General features: G+C 44.0%; 1 protein-coding gene across 3 annotated transcripts in view; it reads left to right on the top strand.

Moving 5' to 3' along the window:
- MOV10L1 (Mov10 like RNA helicase 1) overlaps positions 1-20,605 on the top strand; it is a 71,302-nt gene that overhangs the window by 2,967 nt on the left and 47,730 nt on the right. For all 3 annotated transcript variants that reach the window (XM_072742852.1, XM_072742851.1, XM_072742850.1), the window contains exons 3-6: positions 9,758-9,920; positions 15,605-15,717; positions 16,331-16,518; positions 20,185-20,328. In XM_072742852.1, coding sequence (XP_072598953.1) covers positions 9,758-9,920; positions 15,605-15,717; positions 16,331-16,518; positions 20,185-20,328 — 608 coding nt within the window. The remainder of the gene's footprint in view (positions 1-9,757; positions 9,921-15,604; positions 15,718-16,330; positions 16,519-20,184; positions 20,329-20,605) is intronic.

The following is a 20,605-nucleotide window of genomic DNA, read 5'->3' as shown; positions in this document are numbered from 1 at the left end:
CAGGTCTCCACAGGCTCCCAGATGGTGGAACGAGTGGACCCTTGCAATCCACTTAGCAAAGAGAATTGGTGGATTCTATTCAGCAATTTTTCATTTAAAAATAGTGTTTTTGTGCTATATTTCTTAGAAGTGGAATTGTTAGTCAAAGCATACGCACATTTAACATTTCAGTGGTTATCAGATTATCCTCTAATAACGTTCAAATTAAGTTACTCCCAGGAGCAGGATGAGAGACTGTTACCCAAAGTTGGCAAAGATGTGGAGATACCAATCTCTGAAATCTTTGCCAACCTAAGGGACTTCATAATTTTAATTTTCACTTAAAATAGGTTAATTTTTTGAGCTATTTTTATGTTCTTTATACTGTTTTTGGTTTAAAAAGTCTTTTTTACTTAAAGGTCCTCTATTAGGGAAATTAGAGCTTTTAAGAGTTATAATGAGATGGGGCACCTTAGTGTGACTCAGTTGCTTAAGCGTCTGCCTTCAGCTCAGGTCATGATCCCAGGGTCCTGGGATCGAGGCCCATGTTGGGCGCCGTACTCAGCAAGGAGTCTGCTCAAGATTCTCTCCGTCCCTCTCTCCCTGTGCACATTCCTCCCCATAAGTAAAATCTTTAAAAAGAGGTTTATTGAGATATAATTCATGTAGTATACAGTTTACCCACTTAAAGTGTATAGTTGAGTATATCATGGTCACAGAGTTTTACACTCATCACAATCTGCCATAAGCATTGAGAAATATAACAAGTTTTTCTCTGGGCAGAATTCTCCCCTGGATGGCTTCTTTTTCAGGCATGATCTCGCTATGTCAGTCTGTCCAGGCTTTATCTCCCTCTCCTCATTCTTGACTTGCTGGTCTTTTAGGAGAGACACTACTGGGGTTCAAAATTTGTTGAGTATCGTTTTCACTTAAAGTTTTTTTTTTTTTTTAATTTTAATCACCATCACCTATTTCACCCATCCCCACACCCATCTCTCTTCTGCTGATAGTTACAAATCTGTTTCTTGGTTTGTCTGTTTCTCTTTTTTTTTCCTCATTCATTTCTTAAAATCCATGTACAGGGGAAATCATGTGGTATTTGTCTTTCTCAGACTTATTTCACTTAGCATAATATTCTCTGGTTCCATCTATGTTATTGCAAATGGCAAGATTTCCTTTTTTTTCTGACGGCTGAGTGATATTCCATTGTATATACAGACCCTATCTTTTTTTTTTAAAGATTTTATTTATTTATTCATCAGAGACACAGAGAGAGGCAGAACACAGGCAGAGGGAGAAGCAGGCTCCATGTGGGGGAGCCCAGTGTGGTCCACAGGTGCATGTGGGACGGGATCCTAGGACTCCAGGATCACGCCCTGGGTCGAAGGCAGGCACTCAACCACTGAGTCACCCAGGGGTCCTCTTGGACCATGTCGTCGTTATCTGTTCATTTGTCAGAGGACATGTGAGGTCCTTACATAGTTTGGTTGTTGTGGACGATGTTGCTATAAAGATAGGCAATACATGTATCCTTTGAATTAGTGTTTTTGTGTTCTTTGGGTAAATGCCCAGTAGTGTGATTACTGGATCTTAAGGGTAGTTCTATTTCTAACTTTTTGAGGACCCTCCACACTGTCTTCCAGAGTGGCCGCACCAGCTTGCATTCCCACCAACAGTGTATGAGGGTTCCCCTTTCTCTGCATCCTCACCAACATCTGTTGTTTCCTGACTTGTTAATTTTAGCCATTCTGACAGGTGTGAGATGGTATCTCATTGTGGTTTTGATCTGTATTTCCCTTATGATGAGTGATGTTGAGTATCTTTTCATGTGTCACCTGGCCATTGGGAGGTCTTTGGGATAATGTTCATGTCTTCTGTCCCTTTTTTTTTTTTAAGATTTTATTTATTTATTCATAGAGATACACACACACACACACAGAGAGAGACACAGGCAGAGGGAGAACCAGGCTCCATGCAGGGAGCCCGACGTGGGACTCAATCCCGGGTCTCCAGGATCACACCCTGAGCCAAAGGCAGGCACACCCAACCGCTGAGCCACCTAGACGTTCCATCTTCTGTCCATTTTTAAGTTGGATTGTTTTTTGGGTGTTGTAGGAGTTTTTTATATATTTTGGATACTAACTCTTTACTAGATGTTATTTTCAAATATCTTCTCCCATTCTGTAGGTTGCCTTTTAGTTTTATTGGTTGTTTTCCTTCACTGTGCAGAAGCTTTTTATTTTAATGTTGTTTTAGTAGTTTATTTTTGCTTCCGTTTCCCTTGCCTTGAGACCTATCTAGAAAAATGTGGCTATGGCCAGTGTCAAAGAACTTACTGCCTGTGTCCTATTCAAGGATTCTACGGTTTCAGGCCTCACATTTGAGTCTTTCATCCACCGTGAATTTACTTCTGTGTATGGTGTGAGAAAGAGGTACAGTTTTATTCTTTTACATGTGGCAATCCAGTATTCCCAAGACCACTTGTTGACAAGGAGACTATTTCCCATTGGATATTCTGTTTTTTTATTTTTTTGTCAAAGACTAACTGACCATATAATTGTGGGTCTATTTCTAGGTTTTTTATCTGATTCCCTTGATCTGTGTGTCTAATTATGTGCCAGGACCACACTGTTCTAATTACTACCACTTTGTAATATAACTTGAAGTCTGGAATTGTGATGCCTACAGTTTGATTTTTCATTTTCAGGATTGCTTTGTTTTTTTTTAAAGATTTGTTTATTTAAAAAAATTGTTCGGGATCCCTGGGTGGCGCAGCGGTTTGGCGCCTGCCTTTGGCCCAGGGCGCGATCCTGGAGATCCGGGATCGAGTCCCGCGTCGGGCTCCCGGTGCATGGAGCCTGCTTCTCCCTCTGCCTGTGTCTCTGCCTCCCTCTCTCTCTCTCTCTCTCTCTCTCTCTGTGTGACTATCATAAATAATTAAAAAATAAAAATAAAAAAAAATAAAAAAAATAAAAAAATTGTTCATGAGAGAGGAGTCAGAGACACAGGCAGAGAGAGAAGTAACCCCCCCCACCCCCGCAGGGAGCCTGATGTGGGACCCGATCCCTGGAACTGGGATCACGCCTTGAGCCAAAGGCAGACACTCAATTGCTGAGCCACCCAGGCGTCCCTTCAGGATTGCTTTGGCTATTCAAGGTTTTTTGTGGTTCCATACAAATTTTAGGATTGTTCTAGTTCTGTAAAAATTGCTGTTGGTATTTTGATAGGGATTGCATTAAATGTGTAGATTGCTTTGGGTAGTATAGCTGTATTGGCAATATGTTCTTCCAACTGATGAACATCTTTGCATCATCTTGAGTTTATTTCATCAGTGTTCTGTGGTTTTCAGAGTGCAGGTCTTTCACCTCTTTCATGAAGTTTATTCCTTGGTATTTTACTGTTTTACAGGGTGCAATTGTAAGTGGGATTTTCTTAATTTCACTTTTTGCAGCTTCATTATTAGTGCATAGGAATGCAACATATTTCTGTAGATATTCTGTGATTGTACTACATTCATTTATCAGTTCTAGTAGTTTTTTGGTGGAGCCTTGACGGTTTTCCATATAGAGTATCTTGTTATATGCATATGGTGAGTTTTACTTCTTCCTTAGCAATTTGGATGCTTTTTATTTCTGTATGTTATCGGATTGCTATGGCTAGGACTTCCAGTACTATGTCAAATAACAGTGGGAAGAGTGAACATCCTTATCTTGTTGGGAAATTAGAGATTTTTAAGGAAGATCACTATATGAAAGTGCTGTAGATGTTTCCCCCAAGGTGTGTTTTGACTTGGTTTTATAAAGTTTTGTTTGAGGCACCTGGGGGGCTCAGTTGATTAGGTGTCTGCTCTTGGCTTGGGTCCCAATTCCAGGCTCCTGGGAGTCTGCTTCTCCCTCTGCTTTCCACCCCACCTGCTTGCTTCTGCTTGCATGTGTGTGTGCGCACACAGGCGCATGTGCATCCTCTCTCACTCAAATAAAGTCTTTTAAAAAATAAAGTTTCATTTTAAATAGTTAAATGTGTCTTTTTCACATGGCCTCTTGGCCTCTAAGAATCCATAGGCTTATTCCATTTACACGTATGCAGTCAAGCTTTCTTCTGAAAATTTATTGGCATTTAAATATTTAATTTGCCTGGAATTTATTTGCTATACAGACTGAAAAAGGGAACCAGACATTTCTTTCTCAGTAGCTAACCAGTCATCCCACTTGTTTTCCTTCTCATTAGGATTGTCCCTTTTATCATACACCAGAACCCCATGTGCATAGGGCCCCCTTGGTCCTGATGTGTATGTGTGGGTCCCTGTGGCCCTGACTCATCCATGGATGATAGGCAGGTTTTCCTCCTCGATGTGGATGGAATTCTCCCTCTCCGATTATTCTGGATGAACATTAGAGTCATTCTGTTGTTTCTCCTCCTCGGCTCAGAATCACTTTGGACAGCACTAAGTTTGTGGATCCAGTTTAGCTAAGCAAAACGTAGATCATATACAGACTTCTCCAGCTATGATTCATGCAATTACTTAAGCCTGCTTTTATGTTCTTTTTATATCCCAATAGCTTTATTTAGGTTCTGCTAATTTCTTGTTTATTTCCAAGAATTTTAATGTTTATATTCTATTTATCCATATAATTTTGCTTTGAATTTATATTTTTCGAGATTTATTTATTTATTTATTTATTATTTATTTATTTATTTATTTTAGAGAGAATGAGAGCACAGGCAGGAGGGGCAGAGGGAGAGAAAGAATCTCAAGCAGACTCCATGCCCAGTGTGGAGCCTGATGCAGGGCTCAATCCTATGACCCAGAGATCAGCCCTGAGCTGAAACCAAGAGTTGGATGCTCAACCGACTGTGCCACCCAGGTGCCTCTATATTTTTAATTTTTTTTCCTATGTAGGAAAGCTACTGGGTTTTGTTATGTAATTTGGAAGCTGGCAAACTTAACTGAGCCCAACTCCTTTTTAAAAATGGCTGAGATGAGGAGCACCTGGGTGGCACAGTTGCTTAAGCTTCTAACTCTTGATTTTGGCTCAGGTCATGATCTCAGGGTTGTAGGATCAGCCCCACATAAGGCTTCTTATTGGGTGTGGAACCCACTTGAGATTCTCCTTTTCCCTGTCTTGTTCCAGCCCCACCCTGCACACACACACGTGTGCTCTCTCAAAAAAAAAAAAAAAAGGTTTGGGGCACCTGGTGGCTCAGTTAAGTGTCCAACTCTTGGTTTCAGCCCAGGTCATGATTTTAGAGTCATGGGGTCAAGCCCCGTGTTGAGCTCCATGCTCCCCACAAAGTCTGCTTGAGATTCCTTCTCCCTCTCCCTCCTGCTCCCTCTCTCTCTCTCTCCAAAATAAAGAAATACAATCTTGGGATGCCTGGGTGGCTCAGCAGTTGAACGTCTGTCTTAGGCTCAGGGTGTGACCCCCAGATCCTGGGATCAAGTCCCTCATCAGGCTCCTCAGGGGAAGGCTGCTTCTCCCTCTGCCTGTGTGTCTGCCTCTTTCCCTCTCTGTCTCTCATGAATAAATAAATAAAATATTTTAAAAAATTTTTAATGTGGTTGAAATATACTGTATTAATTACTGTTGCAGTTAGTAAATGGTATCTTAATGTTAATTTTTCAAGTCTTAAAAATAACGTGTTTAAATATCAGATATTATAAATTTCATCATTCAATATGATAGCAATCATGTGTGGCTATTTAAATTTAAATTTATTAAAAGTAAATAAAATGTAAAATTTCTCCACTTCACTAACCACATTTCAAGTGCTAAATGCAGTGCTGGCTACCAGATTGGGCAGCACAAACATAAAACCTTTCTGTCATTACAGAAAGTTCTAGTAGGTTGCTCTGGCCCACAGTGCTACCAAAAAAAACCCTGCATACACTCCAGCTTTGCTTTATTTCCTCAAGCCCAGTGCTTTTCTTGGTTTCTATTCTTAGCTCTTCAGTAGATCCTGAATTACTTGAATAATATGCTTACACGTTTGCTTGATTTACCAACATTAGAGGTAGTATTTACTGATTTCATGAAAGATAGGTAATTTTTTTGCTTACTTTTTATGGGACTTAACTGTGGTACAATACATATAACATGAAATTTACCATTTTAACCATTTTTTAGGCATACAATCCAGTGACATTAAGCATATTATAACATGATTGTGCACCCATTACCACTATTTTCACAACTTCATCAACATCCTTGAAATAATAGTTCACTATTCTACTTTGTCGCTATGAATTTGGCTGTTCTAGGTATCTCATATGCGTGGGATCATGTGACATTTGTCCTTTTGTGTTTGTATTGTTGGATTTAACAATATTTTCAAGGTTTATCCACTGGCTGAATAATACTGCATTGTGTGTATAGACTATGGTTTGTATACTTTTCTGCTAATGGACACTTGGAATGTTTCTATCTTTTGGTTATTGTGAATAATGCTGCTTTGAACAGGTGTCTTTGAGTCTATATTTTCTTTTGGGTACATATCTTGGAGTGAGATTACAGAGGTCATATGGTCATTATATATTTAGCTCTTTTAAAAAATTTTTTTTTTTATTTATTCAGAGAGAGAGAGAGAGAGGCAGAGACCCAGGCGGAGGGAGAAGCAGGCACCAAGCAGAGAGCCCGATGTGGGACTCGATCCCGGGTCTCCAGGATCATGCCCTGGGCTGCAGGCGGTGCTAAACCGCTGATCCACCCGGGCTGCCCTATATTTAGCTCTTTGAGGAACCAGCAAACTTTTCCTTAGTAGCTGCACCGTTTTATGTTCCCTCCAGCAATACACAGGGTTCCAGTTTTTCTACATCTTCACCAACATTAGTTACTTTCCATTTGTTTAATGTTAGCCATCCTAGTGGCTATGAGGTGCTCTTTTACTGTGGCTTTGATTTCCCTTTCCCTAATAATCAGTGATACTGAACATCTTTTCATGTGTTCATTGGTCATTTATAGATCTTCTTTGGAGAAATGTCCATTTGAGTTCTTTGCCCATATTTTAATTATCTTATTTTTTTCTTCAGAAATTCTTTATATATAATGGATATCAACGTCTTCATCAGATCCATGGTTTACGAGATGCCTGGGTGGCTCAGCAATTGAGCACCTGCCTTCGGCCCAGGGTGTGATCCTGGAGTCCCAGGACCGAAGCCATCGGGCTCCCTGCATGGAGCCTGCTTCTCCCTCTCCTTGTGTCTCTGCCCCTCTCTCTGTGTCTCTCATGAATAAATAAAATATTTTTAAAATTCAGAACCTCTGTGGATCAAAGGATACTATCAAGAAAAACTGAAAAGATAACCCACAGAATGAGAGGAATGTTTGTAAACCATGTATTTTTTTTTAAAATCGTATTTATTCATGAGAGAGACACAGAGAGAGGCAGAGACAACAGGGAGAGGGAGAAGCAGGTTCCATGCAGGGAACCCAATGTGGGGCTCAATCCTGGGACTCCAGGATCACGCCCTGAGCCAAAGACAGACACTCAACCACTGAGCCACCCAGGCTTCCCAAAAGGTTATAAATTTTGGTGAAGTACAATTTATTTTTTTTAATTGCTTGTGCTTTTGTTTTTTTTTGTTTTTTTTTTTTGTTTTTTTTTTTTAAAGATTTTATTTATTTATTCATGATAGAGAGAGAGAGAGAGAGGCAGAGACACAGGCAGAGGGAGAAGCAGGCTCCATGCACCGGGAGCCCGACGTGGGACTCGATCCGGGTCTCCAGGATCGCGCCCTGGGCCAAAGGCAGGCGCCAAACCGCTGCGCCACCCAGGGATCCCCTTGCCTGTGCTTTTGATATCAATATAAAAATCATTGATTAATCCAAATCATGAAGATTTTCACATCTGCTTACTTCTACAAGTTTTATAGTTTCAGCTCTTAAGTTTAAGCCTTTGATCCATTTTGCATTAATTTTTTTAGTATGGTGTTGAGTAAGGGTTTCCTTCATTCATTTGCGTGTTGATAGCCGGTTTTACCTTTTCACTTTTGAGTGGTCTTAGCCTCTTGTTGAAAAATCACTTGACCAGGGGTGCCTGGGTGGCTCAGTGTATTAAGTGTGTGCCTTCAGCTCAGGTCATGATCCCAGGGTCCTGGGATTGAGCCCCATGTCAGGCTCCCTGCTCAGTGAGGAGCCTGCTTCTCCCTCTCCTGCTTCCCCCTTGCTCTGTCAAATAAAATCTTAAAAAAAAAAAAATCACTTGACCATATTCTATTCCATCAGCCTTGTTTGTCTTTATGGCACTACCACACTCTTAATTACTGTAGCTTTACAGCACATTTTGAAATGCTCTAACTTTGTTCTTCCTTTTCAAGATGATACTTGTGGTTCAGGGTCCTTTCGAGGGTCTTTGGGTGAATTTTAGGATGAGGTTTTTCTATTTCTTTTTTTTTTTTTAATTTTTTATTTATTTATGATAGTCACACAGAGAGAGAGAGAGAGAGAGAGAGGCAGAGACACAGGCAGAGGGAGAAGCAGGCTCCATGCACCGGGAGCCTGACGTGGGACTCGATCCCGGGTCTCCAGGATCGCGCCCTGGGTCAAAGGCAGGCACCAAACCGCTGCGCCACCCAGGGATCCCCGGTTTTTCTATTTCTATTGAAAATGTCATTGAGATTTTGATAGGGATTGATTAAATCCCTATTGATTATGATAGGGGTTACATTGAATCTGTAAATCACATCGAGTAATATCAATACACTAACATTAGATCTTCTGGTCCATGAATGCTTTGTATTTCCATTTATTTGTGTCTTTTTTAACTTTTTTCATCTACATTTTGTAGTTTTTAGTGTATGTTTTTTATCTCTTTGATTAACTTTATTCCTGTTTTTTTTTCTTTTTTGATGGTATTGTAAGTGAAACTGTTTTCTGAATTTACATTTTTTAATTTTTTGTAGGTGCATATAGATGGAACTGATTTCTGTATATTGATTTTGTATGCTACAAGTTTGCTGGATTTGTTTATTAGCTGTAACATTTTTTATTTTTTTATTTTTTTTTTAAGATTTATTTTTTATTTATTTATGATAGAGAGAGAGAGGCAGAGACACAGGCAGAGGGGGAAGCAGGCTCCATGCCGGGAGCCCAACGCAGGACCCGATCCCGGGACTCCAGGATCGTGCCCTGGGCCAAAGGCAGGCGCGAAACCGCTGAGCCACCCAGGGATCCCCAACTGTAACATATTTTTAATGGAATATTAGGCGTTTCTACCTATAAGATCATGCTATTACAAACAAAAATTTTTATTTTTCCTTCCCAGGTTGGATAACTTTTATTTCTTTTTCTTGCCCAGTTGCTCTAGCTAAGATCTCAGTGCTTTTGTTAAAGAGAAGTAGCAAAATCCTAGTTCCTTATCCTAAGGGAAAGCCTTCAATTTTTCCATCATTGAGTGTGATGTTAGCTGTGGGTTTTTCGTTTGTGGGTTTTATCACATTGAAGAAATCTCTCCTTCAATTCCTGGTTGGAGTATTCTCTCGTGAAGGGGGAGTCTTATCAAATGCCTTCTCTACATCAGCTGAGATTTTTGTGTGTTTTTCTTTCCTTTGTTCTACCAATGTGTGGTGTGTTATATTGAGTGATTTTCATATGTTGGACCTGTGTTGCATTCTGGATAAACCAGCCTTGACTGTGGTGTATAACCCTTTTAATACACTGCCGTTACTCGGTTTGCTTATGTTTTGAGAATTTTTAATGTGTATATTCATAGGAGATACTGGTCTGTAGTTTGCTTCTCTTGAGTCCTTTTATTATGGTTTGAACAGTGGTCTGTCTTGCAGGTGGAAGCTGTCTCAGATAAATGGGAAGATGACAGCAAAACCCATGGTGGAGGACTGTCTGACTCCAGCCCCCGGGTGCTGATTGGCTGTGTGACATCACTGTTGGAAGGTGCTGGCTACATCAGTCAGACCACATACTTCTCTCTGCAGAGTGTCTGTGAAGGTACACTAGATGACTTTATATTTAGGATTAGGTTGTGTTTAATATTTTTTTAATTTTATGAATTAGATTTGAGATGGTTACACACATTGAAAGGGTCAAATTTGCTTTGTTTGTTAAGAGAATTTCAGACTAGAATGCCTTTACCAGGTGTTGGCTCCAAGCAGATTAGGTGGTGTAGACTGCTGTAGTTTGTTTTGTGTCATTTGTTGAATGGAGTCATTAATTTCTGGGTAATTGTTACTTTCAATTAAGTACTGTTACTAATCTAAGTCAGCATTGTTAATAGACATACAAGGGGACTGCTGTTTACAGAACTTCAGATGTTTTAAAATAGGATTTGGGGGTAACTTTGTGCCTTCGCACAAACATATATGTTTTTAATTGCATTTGTTTTTAGCTGTTATAAAATTTTGTTTTTATGCCTAAATAATTTGTTAATGCAATTCTGAAGTTCAACTCAACAACGTTCTTGAAAGAGAAAACACAATGTGGAAATAGATAAGAGTCCAAAAAGGCCAGGTAGTAAAGCCTGTGGACCATGTGCTGTCTCGCAGCTCCTTACCTCTGGGCTGGTAGGTAGCATGAAAGCAGCAGCTGTAGGCACCACCGGAGCAGAAAGATGGGGCTGTGTTCCTATCAGACTATACTTAAAAAAACAGGTGGCAGGATGCCGTTGCGAATCTCTGATCTGAATGAAGGTGAGAAGAGGAGGAATTGGACTAGATGTTTATTTACTTTAGGAGGAGTCAGAATGGGCGGTTTTTTTCCTGGCATTCATTAAGCAAATATTAGAAGGTGTTACTCCAGGCCTGGCACTGTTTTGTAGAATGTGCTGTGATAGGAGGCAGAGTAGACAGGACAGTTTTCTGCTCTGTAGTAACCACACAAGTGGTGTGTTAGAGTGGGAGGTGAACCAGCTTGGGATTCCTCTAGGACACAGTAAGGCACAGCCTCCCTGAGTGCAGAGCTGACTAAGGACTCTGAGGAAGATCCAGGTGAAGCATGGGCTGTGTCCTAACCCTTGTAGGTAACCTGGGTGTCCGGTTCAGTTGTGTACAGTGTACTTTCAGCATGGGAGGTGTGCAAGATGTGACTGTTTGAAGGAGGGGTGTCACTGGGGAGAAATGTGAACAGTGTGCAGGTGGGAGGAAAGTCCTCAGGATCACTGAGTCCCCTCAGTCTCCGACTGTAGAGGCAGTGGTGGCCATCAGCCCAGTTTTGTGGATGACACTTCAGATGTAGGCCCCCAAATAACACTCATGGGAATTCTTTCTTTTTTTAACCCTTTTTTTTTTAAAGTAAAGTCTACCCCCAACGTGGGGTTCAAACTTACAACTTCAAGATCAGAAGTCACATGCTGTACCCACTTAGCTAGCCAGGTGCCCAACTTCCTACTAACAGGAAGTCTTATTGTCAGTAGCAGGGCCCAAGCTGTTTTACACATGAATATCCAGTGAGTCCTAAACCCGTTTGGCCAAGGCTGCTAAAATGGGCGTTTAGCCTAAAGCAGGCTTGCTTATGCTCTGCCCTGTGACATTTGAGGCTGGTCATTCAGTTGTGGTGACTGCCCTGAAAGTTGTGGGATGTATTCAGCAGCATCTTTGACCTCTGCCCACTAAATGCCGATTATTACAGCTAGAACATCTGCAGATGTGGCTTGGGTGACGAATGGCCCTGGGTATGAATCAGTGGCCTAAAGGTTGGGGTCTAAAATCCGCGTATGTGACGGACCTGCTTCTTCCCTCTTCATTTCTAGGGTAAGCAGTGGGTGGCCCTCTAGCATCTGCATATCCATGTCACCATCGCGGCCTGAGTTCTCAGCCTGGGTCATAACTCAGGCTTTCTTTATTTTCAAATTAAATTGGTTCATGGACCCACCTGTGAGGTACAGAGCAGGTGCCCTGGATCCTTTCTGAGACCTTCCCTAGGCCCAAGAAGCTGGTGCCACACGTAGCACAGGATGCTGTGCCCTGTGTCAGGATGCTCCTCATTGACTAGTGTGCCAGTATCCCGGAGGTCCTCATGCTTTCTCTCTGAAAACCTCTACCCGGCAACTGGCCCCCTCCTTCCTGGGTTGAAGCACAGCCCTCCAACAACCTCTCCCTTCATCAAGTTCTTCAGCTTTTGGAACTGGACAGTCCGATGTCTTTCTACATCTGCCCTACTCTCCCCCAAACCTGCCCAATATTGCACCCCCAGCCTTGCTCTCTAGCTGCTGGTTGGGATTAGCCTATGGGACAGCACCCGCCAGTTGGCAGAAGAGAGGGGACGGAGATTAGGATCACACCCCACCTCATGTCCTGACAGTGGCTGCACTCCTCTCCATGGCCAGAGCCATGGCCAGGGTGACCATGTAAGTTAGTGTCAGGACTGGTGCACATGGAGAAGTGGGAGGAGGTGTTAAAATTAATTAAAATTAAATATTCTTGAAATAGTTACACATCAGTTAGCAGATTGATTTTACTATATTGATGGATCTTTAAAGTAGCATTTTTCAGAAACTTGGCAAAAAAAAAATTTTTTTTAAAGAAATAGGACTTGTGGGCAGCCCGGGTGGCTCAGTGGTTTAGCGCCACCTTCAGCCCAGGGCCTGATCCTGGACTCCCGGGATTGAGTCCCCCATCCGGCTCCCTGTGTGGAGCCTGCTTCTCCCTCTGCCTGTGTCTCTGCCTATGTGTATGTGTGTGTGTGTGTGTGTGTCTCTCGTGAATAAATAAATAAAATATTTTAAAAAAAGAAATAGGACTTGGGCTTAATAAAACAACTTAATATTTATTATTCCATCATTATATTCTTGACACATACTTTGATTTTTTTCAGAATTTCTAACACCATGTCACTGGTATTCTAAAAAACATTGGGGTGCATGAGTGGCTCGGTTAAGCATCTGACTCTTGATTTTGGCTCAGATTATGATCTCAGAGTTGTGAGATCAAGCCTTATATCAGGCACCTTGCTCAGCTCAGCAAAGAAGTCTGGTTGAGAGTCTCTCCCTCCCTTGCCCTTTGCCCCCACATCCCATCTGTGTGTAAGCTCTCTTGTGTGTGCTTTCAAACCAATAAATAGAATCCTAATATTTGAAAAACAATAGTAAATAAGTTACTATTTACTAACGTTTAATAACGCTTAAAACACCTATTTTAGTATTTTAATTTTGTTTTTTATATAGTGGCTTAGAATCTTCAAAGCTGCATTTCATGGTTGATAAACTTGAAACTGAAACCTTTGGCTCTCCCTGTAGGCTGTAATATTTTTAATTGAGGGACTATTAGTAAGCTCAGAACAAATTCTGCTAAATTCTTAAGTCCAGGTTTTTTTCTATTGAGATATGTCAGGCCAAATGTTTTTATAGGTACTGTCTTTGCCTCTGAGACAAAGGTGATCAAATGTTATAAACTAAAACTCATCAAATAGTTGTGTCTCTGATTTTTTTTTTTTTTTTGAATGTTACGTTAAACTCAGATGCTGGGCAGCCTGGGTGGCTCAGCGGTTTAAGCACTACCTGCCTTCAGCCCAGGGTGTGATCCTGGAGTCCCAGGATCGAGTCCCACGTCAGACTCCCTGCGTGGAGCCTGCTTCTCCCTCTGTATCTCTGCCTCTCTCTTGTGTGTGTCTATCGTGAATAAATAAATAAAATCTTTAAAAGATAAATAAATAAACTCGGATGCTGTAAATTTATAGGTCATAAAAAATTACAGAATATCTATTTACCTAATTAAAAGTAAAGGGCTTTGTTGGAAGACTTGATACAAATTGGGTTAGTGTGGAGTCCAATATAGGGCTTCAGCTTTATGCTTTGTGCATCATGCAGGCTCCTGGGGCCTCATGGCCTCATTTCCTCTGTTGCTTTGGTGGAAATCAGTGTCACTGTCTTCTGTTTACAAGCTGTATTTTCAATAACTGTGATTTAATTATTTTTTAAGATTTTATTTATTTATTTGAGAGAGCATGTGCCTGAGAGAAAGCCCAAGCTGGGGAGGGGGGGCCAGAGGGAGAAGCAGACTCCCCACTGAGCAGGGAGCCCCATGGGGCTTGATTTCAGGACCCTGGGATCATGACCTGAGCCCAAGGCAGACACTCAACCCACTGAGCCCCTGATCCCATGATTTTGATGGGCAAAAAAAAATCAAACTGTTATTTGAATTTGCTTCACTGTTTTCTCTTTGAAGTAACTATACAACTAACACTTTGTTTCATTTGCCACATGTATCTGAAGAGATTTGGAATAAAAAATTAACAGAATTATGTTAAACAATTATTTGATAACTGAAGTCATGGTTTATAAAACAACATACAAACGTGTCCTGCAACCTGTAAAATTGTGCTTCTGAGCATTGTCTTAAAATACCACCTGACCTGGAAGTTGATGCTCCAACAGGTTTGTCTCTTCTGGTTTCATACCATCAGTGGTACCACTGTGGCCCTTGTGCTGATCAGCAGGTGTTTGCACTTGTAGATATTTATCACCAGCTTTCTTGAGAAACAAACTCAGTTTTAAATTGTGCACTTTGGGTTTTTATTTATGTATTTTTTTTAAATTTTTATTTATTTATGATAGTCACACAGAGAGAGACAGAGACACAGGCAGAGGGAGAAGCAGGCTCCATGCACTGGGAGCCCGACGTGGGATTCGATCCCCGGTCTCCAGGATCGCGCCCTGGGCCAAAGGCAGGCGCTAAACTGCTGCACCACCCAGGGATCCCTATTTATGTATTTTTTTTATTTTTTAGAGAACACATGTGTGAGGTGGGGAGGGACAGAGGGAGAGAGAGAATTCCAAGCAGGTTTCATGCCCAGCACAGAACCCCACACGGGGCTGGATCATGACCTGAGGACCCTGAGATCATGACCTGAGCTTAATCAGCTGAGCCACCCAGGCATCCCTGTACTTTTGTGTTTTGGACTAATGGCTGCAAACTAACACAAAGGTTGTTAACAAGTTGTAGCTTTACACCTTGCATCATAGCACACCTGTGCAGACTACTCTCCGTGTTTTACCTCAGGATGGTTAAGCCACTTATGTCATGGAACCTCCAGTGGCCCAACATTCCCACCCATCCCGCCAGTGGCAGCCCAGCAGCACCTTGCATCCTGCAGGCCACAGCACAGCTATGTGGCACACCCAGGGTCTGGCAGGGGGTCTGAGCTGGGATAGACCTCCCAACTCTGAAGTCTTGAGTACACTGCCTTGTGTCCGCAAGTCCCCCGTGTGTACCTGTAGGGAGAGGCACTCACACTGTTTTTGGAAACAGTTGACAGGAAGGAGTGCCCATGATTTAGAGAGACTGCCCACCACGAATGTGCCACACTCCCTAGAGGCTGGGTCAGAGATTGGCTGTTCAGCTTATTGTGTTGCAATTGTTAATAATAGTTATGAGAAACATGGAAAGTATTTGAAACCAGATGGGATCCCAAAACTGTAGAAACCCGGTGTGTGACCATGATGGCCACCATCCTTCCTAGGCTCCCTGCCCTTGTAGGTGGGAGAGGATGAGGTCATAGAAAGGTTGGTCTTTAACATCCTCTCCTCGTTCAACTGAGGCAACCTAGAAGAGAGCTGAGATTGGAAAACTGGTTTCTTAGGTAGGACAGAAATGACATCAGCTATCATAACTTCAGAATGAATTGTACACTTTGGTATAACCAACATTACTAAGTAAGCACCATGGTTTCCTTGCTTGGAGGTTTCAAGCCCTGCAAGGGAGACTGGGTGGAGGCGGAATACTGGATCCGGCCAGGCACATGGAGCAGCGAGGCCATCTCAGTGAAGCCACTGAGGTACAAGCACGTGGACAGGGTAGGTGCTGGCCCTCGCTTGTCCTGGTCTTCCTGTGTTTTCACAGCTGAGGCTTCTCCTGGGGGTGCATTGGGAAGTCAAGCTAAATAAGGCTCAGTCTTGGCCAAAAGACCTCGTTTCCTTGCTGAGAATGCTGGTTTCCTTAAGGAGATAAATAGAGATCGCCTGGCATGCTCATACAATGGAACTCTAGGTCCCGTAGTTGACACAGAATGAGAAGAAGTTCTGCTTGCTGGGAATGAGTGGAATGGGTGTAGGATGAAAGCTTGCCCGTAAAGGCAGGCATGCTTTGTGTTGGAGACTGGAACGAGGGGGCATTGAGTTTGCACAGGGTGGAGGTGGAAATGCGTGCTGGGATGGAGACTCAGGAAGTGAACACTGGCCACCTGACACTTTCACTCCCCTACTTCAGCCTTGGCTTTGGGGTCCTTTCCTTCCAATGGTCACAAAATCTTCAGGGTGCCCACTCCCCCAGAGGTTGGACTTTGTCTGCAGTGGGGCCTGTGTGAGGTGTGTGTTTCTGATTCCGGACCAACCCGAGTTGGGCTGATTAGGAGAGGTGGGCCTCCGGAGTAGCACATGTGGACACAGTTGTCAATTACTGTGCTTGCAGGTCTGCATTTCTAGCCTCTGCGGGAGAAACGGGGTGATAGATGACAGCATCTTTTTCACCTTGGACTCTGTGAAACTTGCTGAAGGATACGTGCCTCGAAGACATGACATAGTCAATGCTGTGGTGGTGGAGAGCAGCCAGTCATGCTACATCTGGAGAGCCCTGTGCATCACCCCGGTGAAAAAACGGTAATGAGGAAACAGCCACCTTCTCTGGGAAGAGAGAGGCCCAATTTAAGTGTATTTTAAGAGTTGCTTTAACAAGCTCAAATAATAGCCTGTCAAAATCCTTAGCTGGGGCAGTTAAAGGGAAAGTATCTTCTGGAAGGTTTTTGGCAGCCTCTTTAGTTGATTGAAATTTGAATGGTTCCTTCTTAATCCTTAATCTTATATTGGAAATTTTCACATTTGGTGGGCTTTTTTTTTAATTAATTTTTATTGGTGTTCAATTTACCAACATACAGAAAAATACCCAGTGCTCATCCCATCAAGTGTCCACCTCAGTGCCCGTCACCCATTCCCCTCCAACACCCGCCCTCCTCCCCTTCCACCACCCCTAGTTCATTTCCCAGAGTTAGGAGTCTTTATGTTCTGTCTCCCTTCCTGATATTTCCCAACATTTCTTTTTCCTTCCTTTGTAATCCCTTTCACTATTATTTATATTCCCCAAATGAATGAGAACATACACTGTTTGTCCTTCTCCGATTGACTTACTTCACTCAGCATAATACCCTCTTGGTGGGTTTTTATAGCTTTTATTCTTTCACATGTGGCTACTTTATAGAACTTGTTGGACACAGGTTCTTAATTTTTTTTTAAGATTCATTTATTTTACTGGAGGAGGGGCAAAGGGAATGAGAGAATCCTCAGCAGACTCCACACAAAGTGAGGAGCCCAACACAGGACTTGACCCCATGACCCTGAGACTATGACCCAAGTGGAAATCAATAGTTGGACACTTAACCAATGGAGCCACCAGGAGCCCCTTAGAATTACTGACTGTCATATCTGGGCTCTTCACTCTGAGCCCCAGCAACCTTCCAGCTTGTCCACACATGTTTATAAAGCAGCATGGGGCCTTCTTGAGCTTTCAGTGCAAATGGCAGCCCTGCCCTGCCCCTTGTGCCCTTCCTTTGCCTGGTTTTTCTCCTTAGCACTTAACCTCCAGTGAGTTTACTGGATGTTTTCCTTAGTTATTCTGTTTATCATCAGAATGCAAGTTCTGTGCAAGAAGGTGTTTGTGTCCTGTTTCCTGCAACACACTGAGCACCTGTGCCGCTGTCCTCGGCACGAATGTGGGTCTTCCAGGAGCAGAACAGTGGGGAGTGCCACTGGTTTACAGACAGACTCAGTAGGACAGACCACCTGGCTCAAGGAGCTGTGGAGCTGTGTGGGATGGGGAGCCTTGCTGCTATTCCCACCATCCAATAGATGCTGTCATCCTTGGCTACTTAGCGCCCAGTGCCCCTGCCCCACAGGACCCTACTTTGCCCGGAATGACTCTGGCCCATCTGTGGGGCAATGAAACCAGATACACGGCCCTTACCTCCTCTCACCACCCACAACAGCCTGGCAGGCACAGGAGGTTGGATTTTCGCTCCATCTGATGGACTGAGTAGTGTGAGCATATGAGACATGGCAGGAATTCACTGCCCAGTGTGTGTACCACAGGAGTAGAGCAGCTCCTCCCTGTGTCTGCATCACGCTCTTGGACTCCCCACTAGTTCTGTCATCTTCCTGGTAGTAAGCAGTCAAAAGCCCTGGGGCAGAAGCTGGGAGGCCTGCTTCCCACATTAGGCATCACGGTCCCCTGGAGCTACATGTACAGTATAAGGAAACACCTGTGCCATGAAAACATATGCTTCCCTGACTCTTCATTTAAGCCCAGAAATGCTTGAAAATGACACTGCAGTTACCTGGGCTCCTGACTGCCATGGGCTCAGGAGGATGGTGGCCAGTCCTGCCCCTTGCCGACTGTCACAGGGAAAATAGTTGCCATCTCAGGGTCCAAGTGTATTCCTTGGAATGACTTAGCATTTGTATCCAGTTTTAGATCCTTGTTGTTCAGTCTGATGTGGGTTTTTTAAGACTTTCTTTTTTTCAAAGATTTTGTTTATTCATGAGAGAGACAGGCAGAGATACAGGCAGAGGGAGAAGTAGGCTCCCTGTGGGGAGCCTGATGCGGGACTCAATCCCGGGACCCCAGGATCTTGCCCTGGGCCAAAGACAGATGCTCAAGCACTGAGCCACCAGGAGTCCCTTAAGCACTTCTTAACATGCTCTATGGTTTTTGTATTTATGTTTTCGAGAGAAGTGGTAGCTCAGGGTAGGTGTGGACTAGTATCTGTTGAATGGAATGGGTGGGGCATGACCCTCCCCCCCCCCCCCCCCCGGGGTTTAATTTTGTTTCTGTTCTGCAGCTGAGCTCCCCTCCGTACACATAAAGCATGGCAGTGACCAGAGAGACGCTCTGCGCGGCCTCCTACCAGGGGCGGGGTGGTCAGGTGCTGGGGAGCCTCAGGTGGCCCCTGCGCAGCTGTAAGTCTGGGGGAGTGCTCGTTCTCCTTGGGGAGGAGACACTCTGATCCCTTGCACATTGCCTGAGGCTTCTCTGAAAGCCTCTAGTAGTCATGGGGGCTTAGAGGGTGAGTAGTGGATGAGAGCAATGTGTGGGTCCCGGGAACTCTCAGGCAGTGAAGCAGTCAGCTCCCATTTCCTGAATTTATAATGGAATGAACGTCCTACCCTTCAGCAGAAGCCCAGTGTGCCAAGCACTGTTGCAGCCCCAGAAGTGCTGCCTTGGACAAAGAAGAGCCATGTATCTGCCCTGAAGAGTTTAAGGGCTGTCACTCGCTATGGCTTCCTGACCCCGAGGGGAGGCTGCTGGTGGAGGCCTGGGGCAGCGGGGCTCTGTGTGAGTCTCTCCAGGAGCTGGTTGGGACTCTGCAGCATTAGTCCCGAGCGTATGCTCCCTGCGGACCCGCTGCCTAGTTGAATGTCCAGAAGAGCACCAGTTCATGAGTGTGAGGCAGGACGTCCACTCTCCTCCAGCTGCAGCTCCTCCTGCCCCAAGTCTTCCCCATCCCCATTCCCTGGGTGGCTTGAGCCAGAAACCTCCATGGCCTCTGTGGTCTGGGGTAGGGGTGAGGGCAGAGGCGAGACTGTGGGAGCTGTGGGAGCTACGGGAAGAGGGGTCGGCAACTGTTGTCAGCCCATGTGGACTGGATGAGAGGAGAGAGGAAGGATCGGGGGTGACACAGAGTGGGAGGTGCGTGGGCAGGAAGGGTGTGAGGGGCAGGAGCTGGCTGAGGAGGGTTCCGGCATGCTACAGAATGTCACTGAGTTTGTGGACAGGGCCCCGTCTTTTGAAGGGAGCTGCAGTCTGGGAGGGGAGTGCCTCCAGGTTTTCGGTCTAGAGGAGCACTGTGGATGCGCAGAGAGGAGGACATGGTCCGGCTTCCCAGCAGTGTCCGCGGCCTGAGGGGAGCCACAGGGTCTGTGGAGGGAGAGTAAAGAAGCACTGGTGCCTTCCCTCACCCCTGCTGGCAGCCTGCAGAGGAGAGGACTGAACACTCTGTTCCCACAGTCAGGGACTCCTTCAAGATGTCACCACGGTGACATCTTTTTTCTAGATCTTGTAGAATTTGTCATTTTCTTCCTCAAGATGTTTTGCTGTCCTTCTCAGAGATTCTCAGTGTTGTGGGAGCTCTGTGTGGGTCTGTGGCCTGTCCCTGGGGGACTGACAGCAGATTTGTCCTCTAACAGTGGACCCTGGGTAGGTCGATGCGTGCGGGTGGTGGCGCTGTGGGGTGCCTGCCACAGTGATGGTGCTGTCTCTGTGGGTGCTCTCCCCAGGGACCCCGCTGCCTTTGAAGAGACTACCGATGAGTCCAATGGAGCCCTTTTACTGAAAAACAAAGGTGATATTGAAGTCACGAGGATGACAAATTTTGGAACGTTAAAGGAAGGAGGAAGTAAAAATATGGTGATCTGGATAGAGTAAGTTTGTTGCTTATATAAAATTATGTCAATGGGTTTTATTTTTTTTAAGATTTTATTTATTCATGAGGGACACACAGAGAGGCAGAGACACAGGCAGAGGGAGAAGCAGGCTCCATGCAGGAAGCCTCATGCGGGACTCGATCCGGGGACCCTAGGGTCACGGCCTGAGCAGAAGATAGACACTCAACCACTGAGCCACCCAGGTGTCCTTGTCAATGGGTTTTAAATTACAATTTAAGAATTTGAAAAACCAAAAAAAAAGGAAAAAGATTTT

The sequence above is a fragment of the Vulpes vulpes genome, chromosome 16 (assembly GCF_048418805.1).
Source record: "Vulpes vulpes isolate BD-2025 chromosome 16, VulVul3, whole genome shotgun sequence".
Lineage (NCBI taxonomy): Eukaryota > Metazoa > Chordata > Mammalia > Carnivora > Canidae > Vulpes > Vulpes vulpes.
Note: the sequence above shows the minus strand (reverse complement) of the source record. Positions and strands in the feature narration are given on the sequence as shown.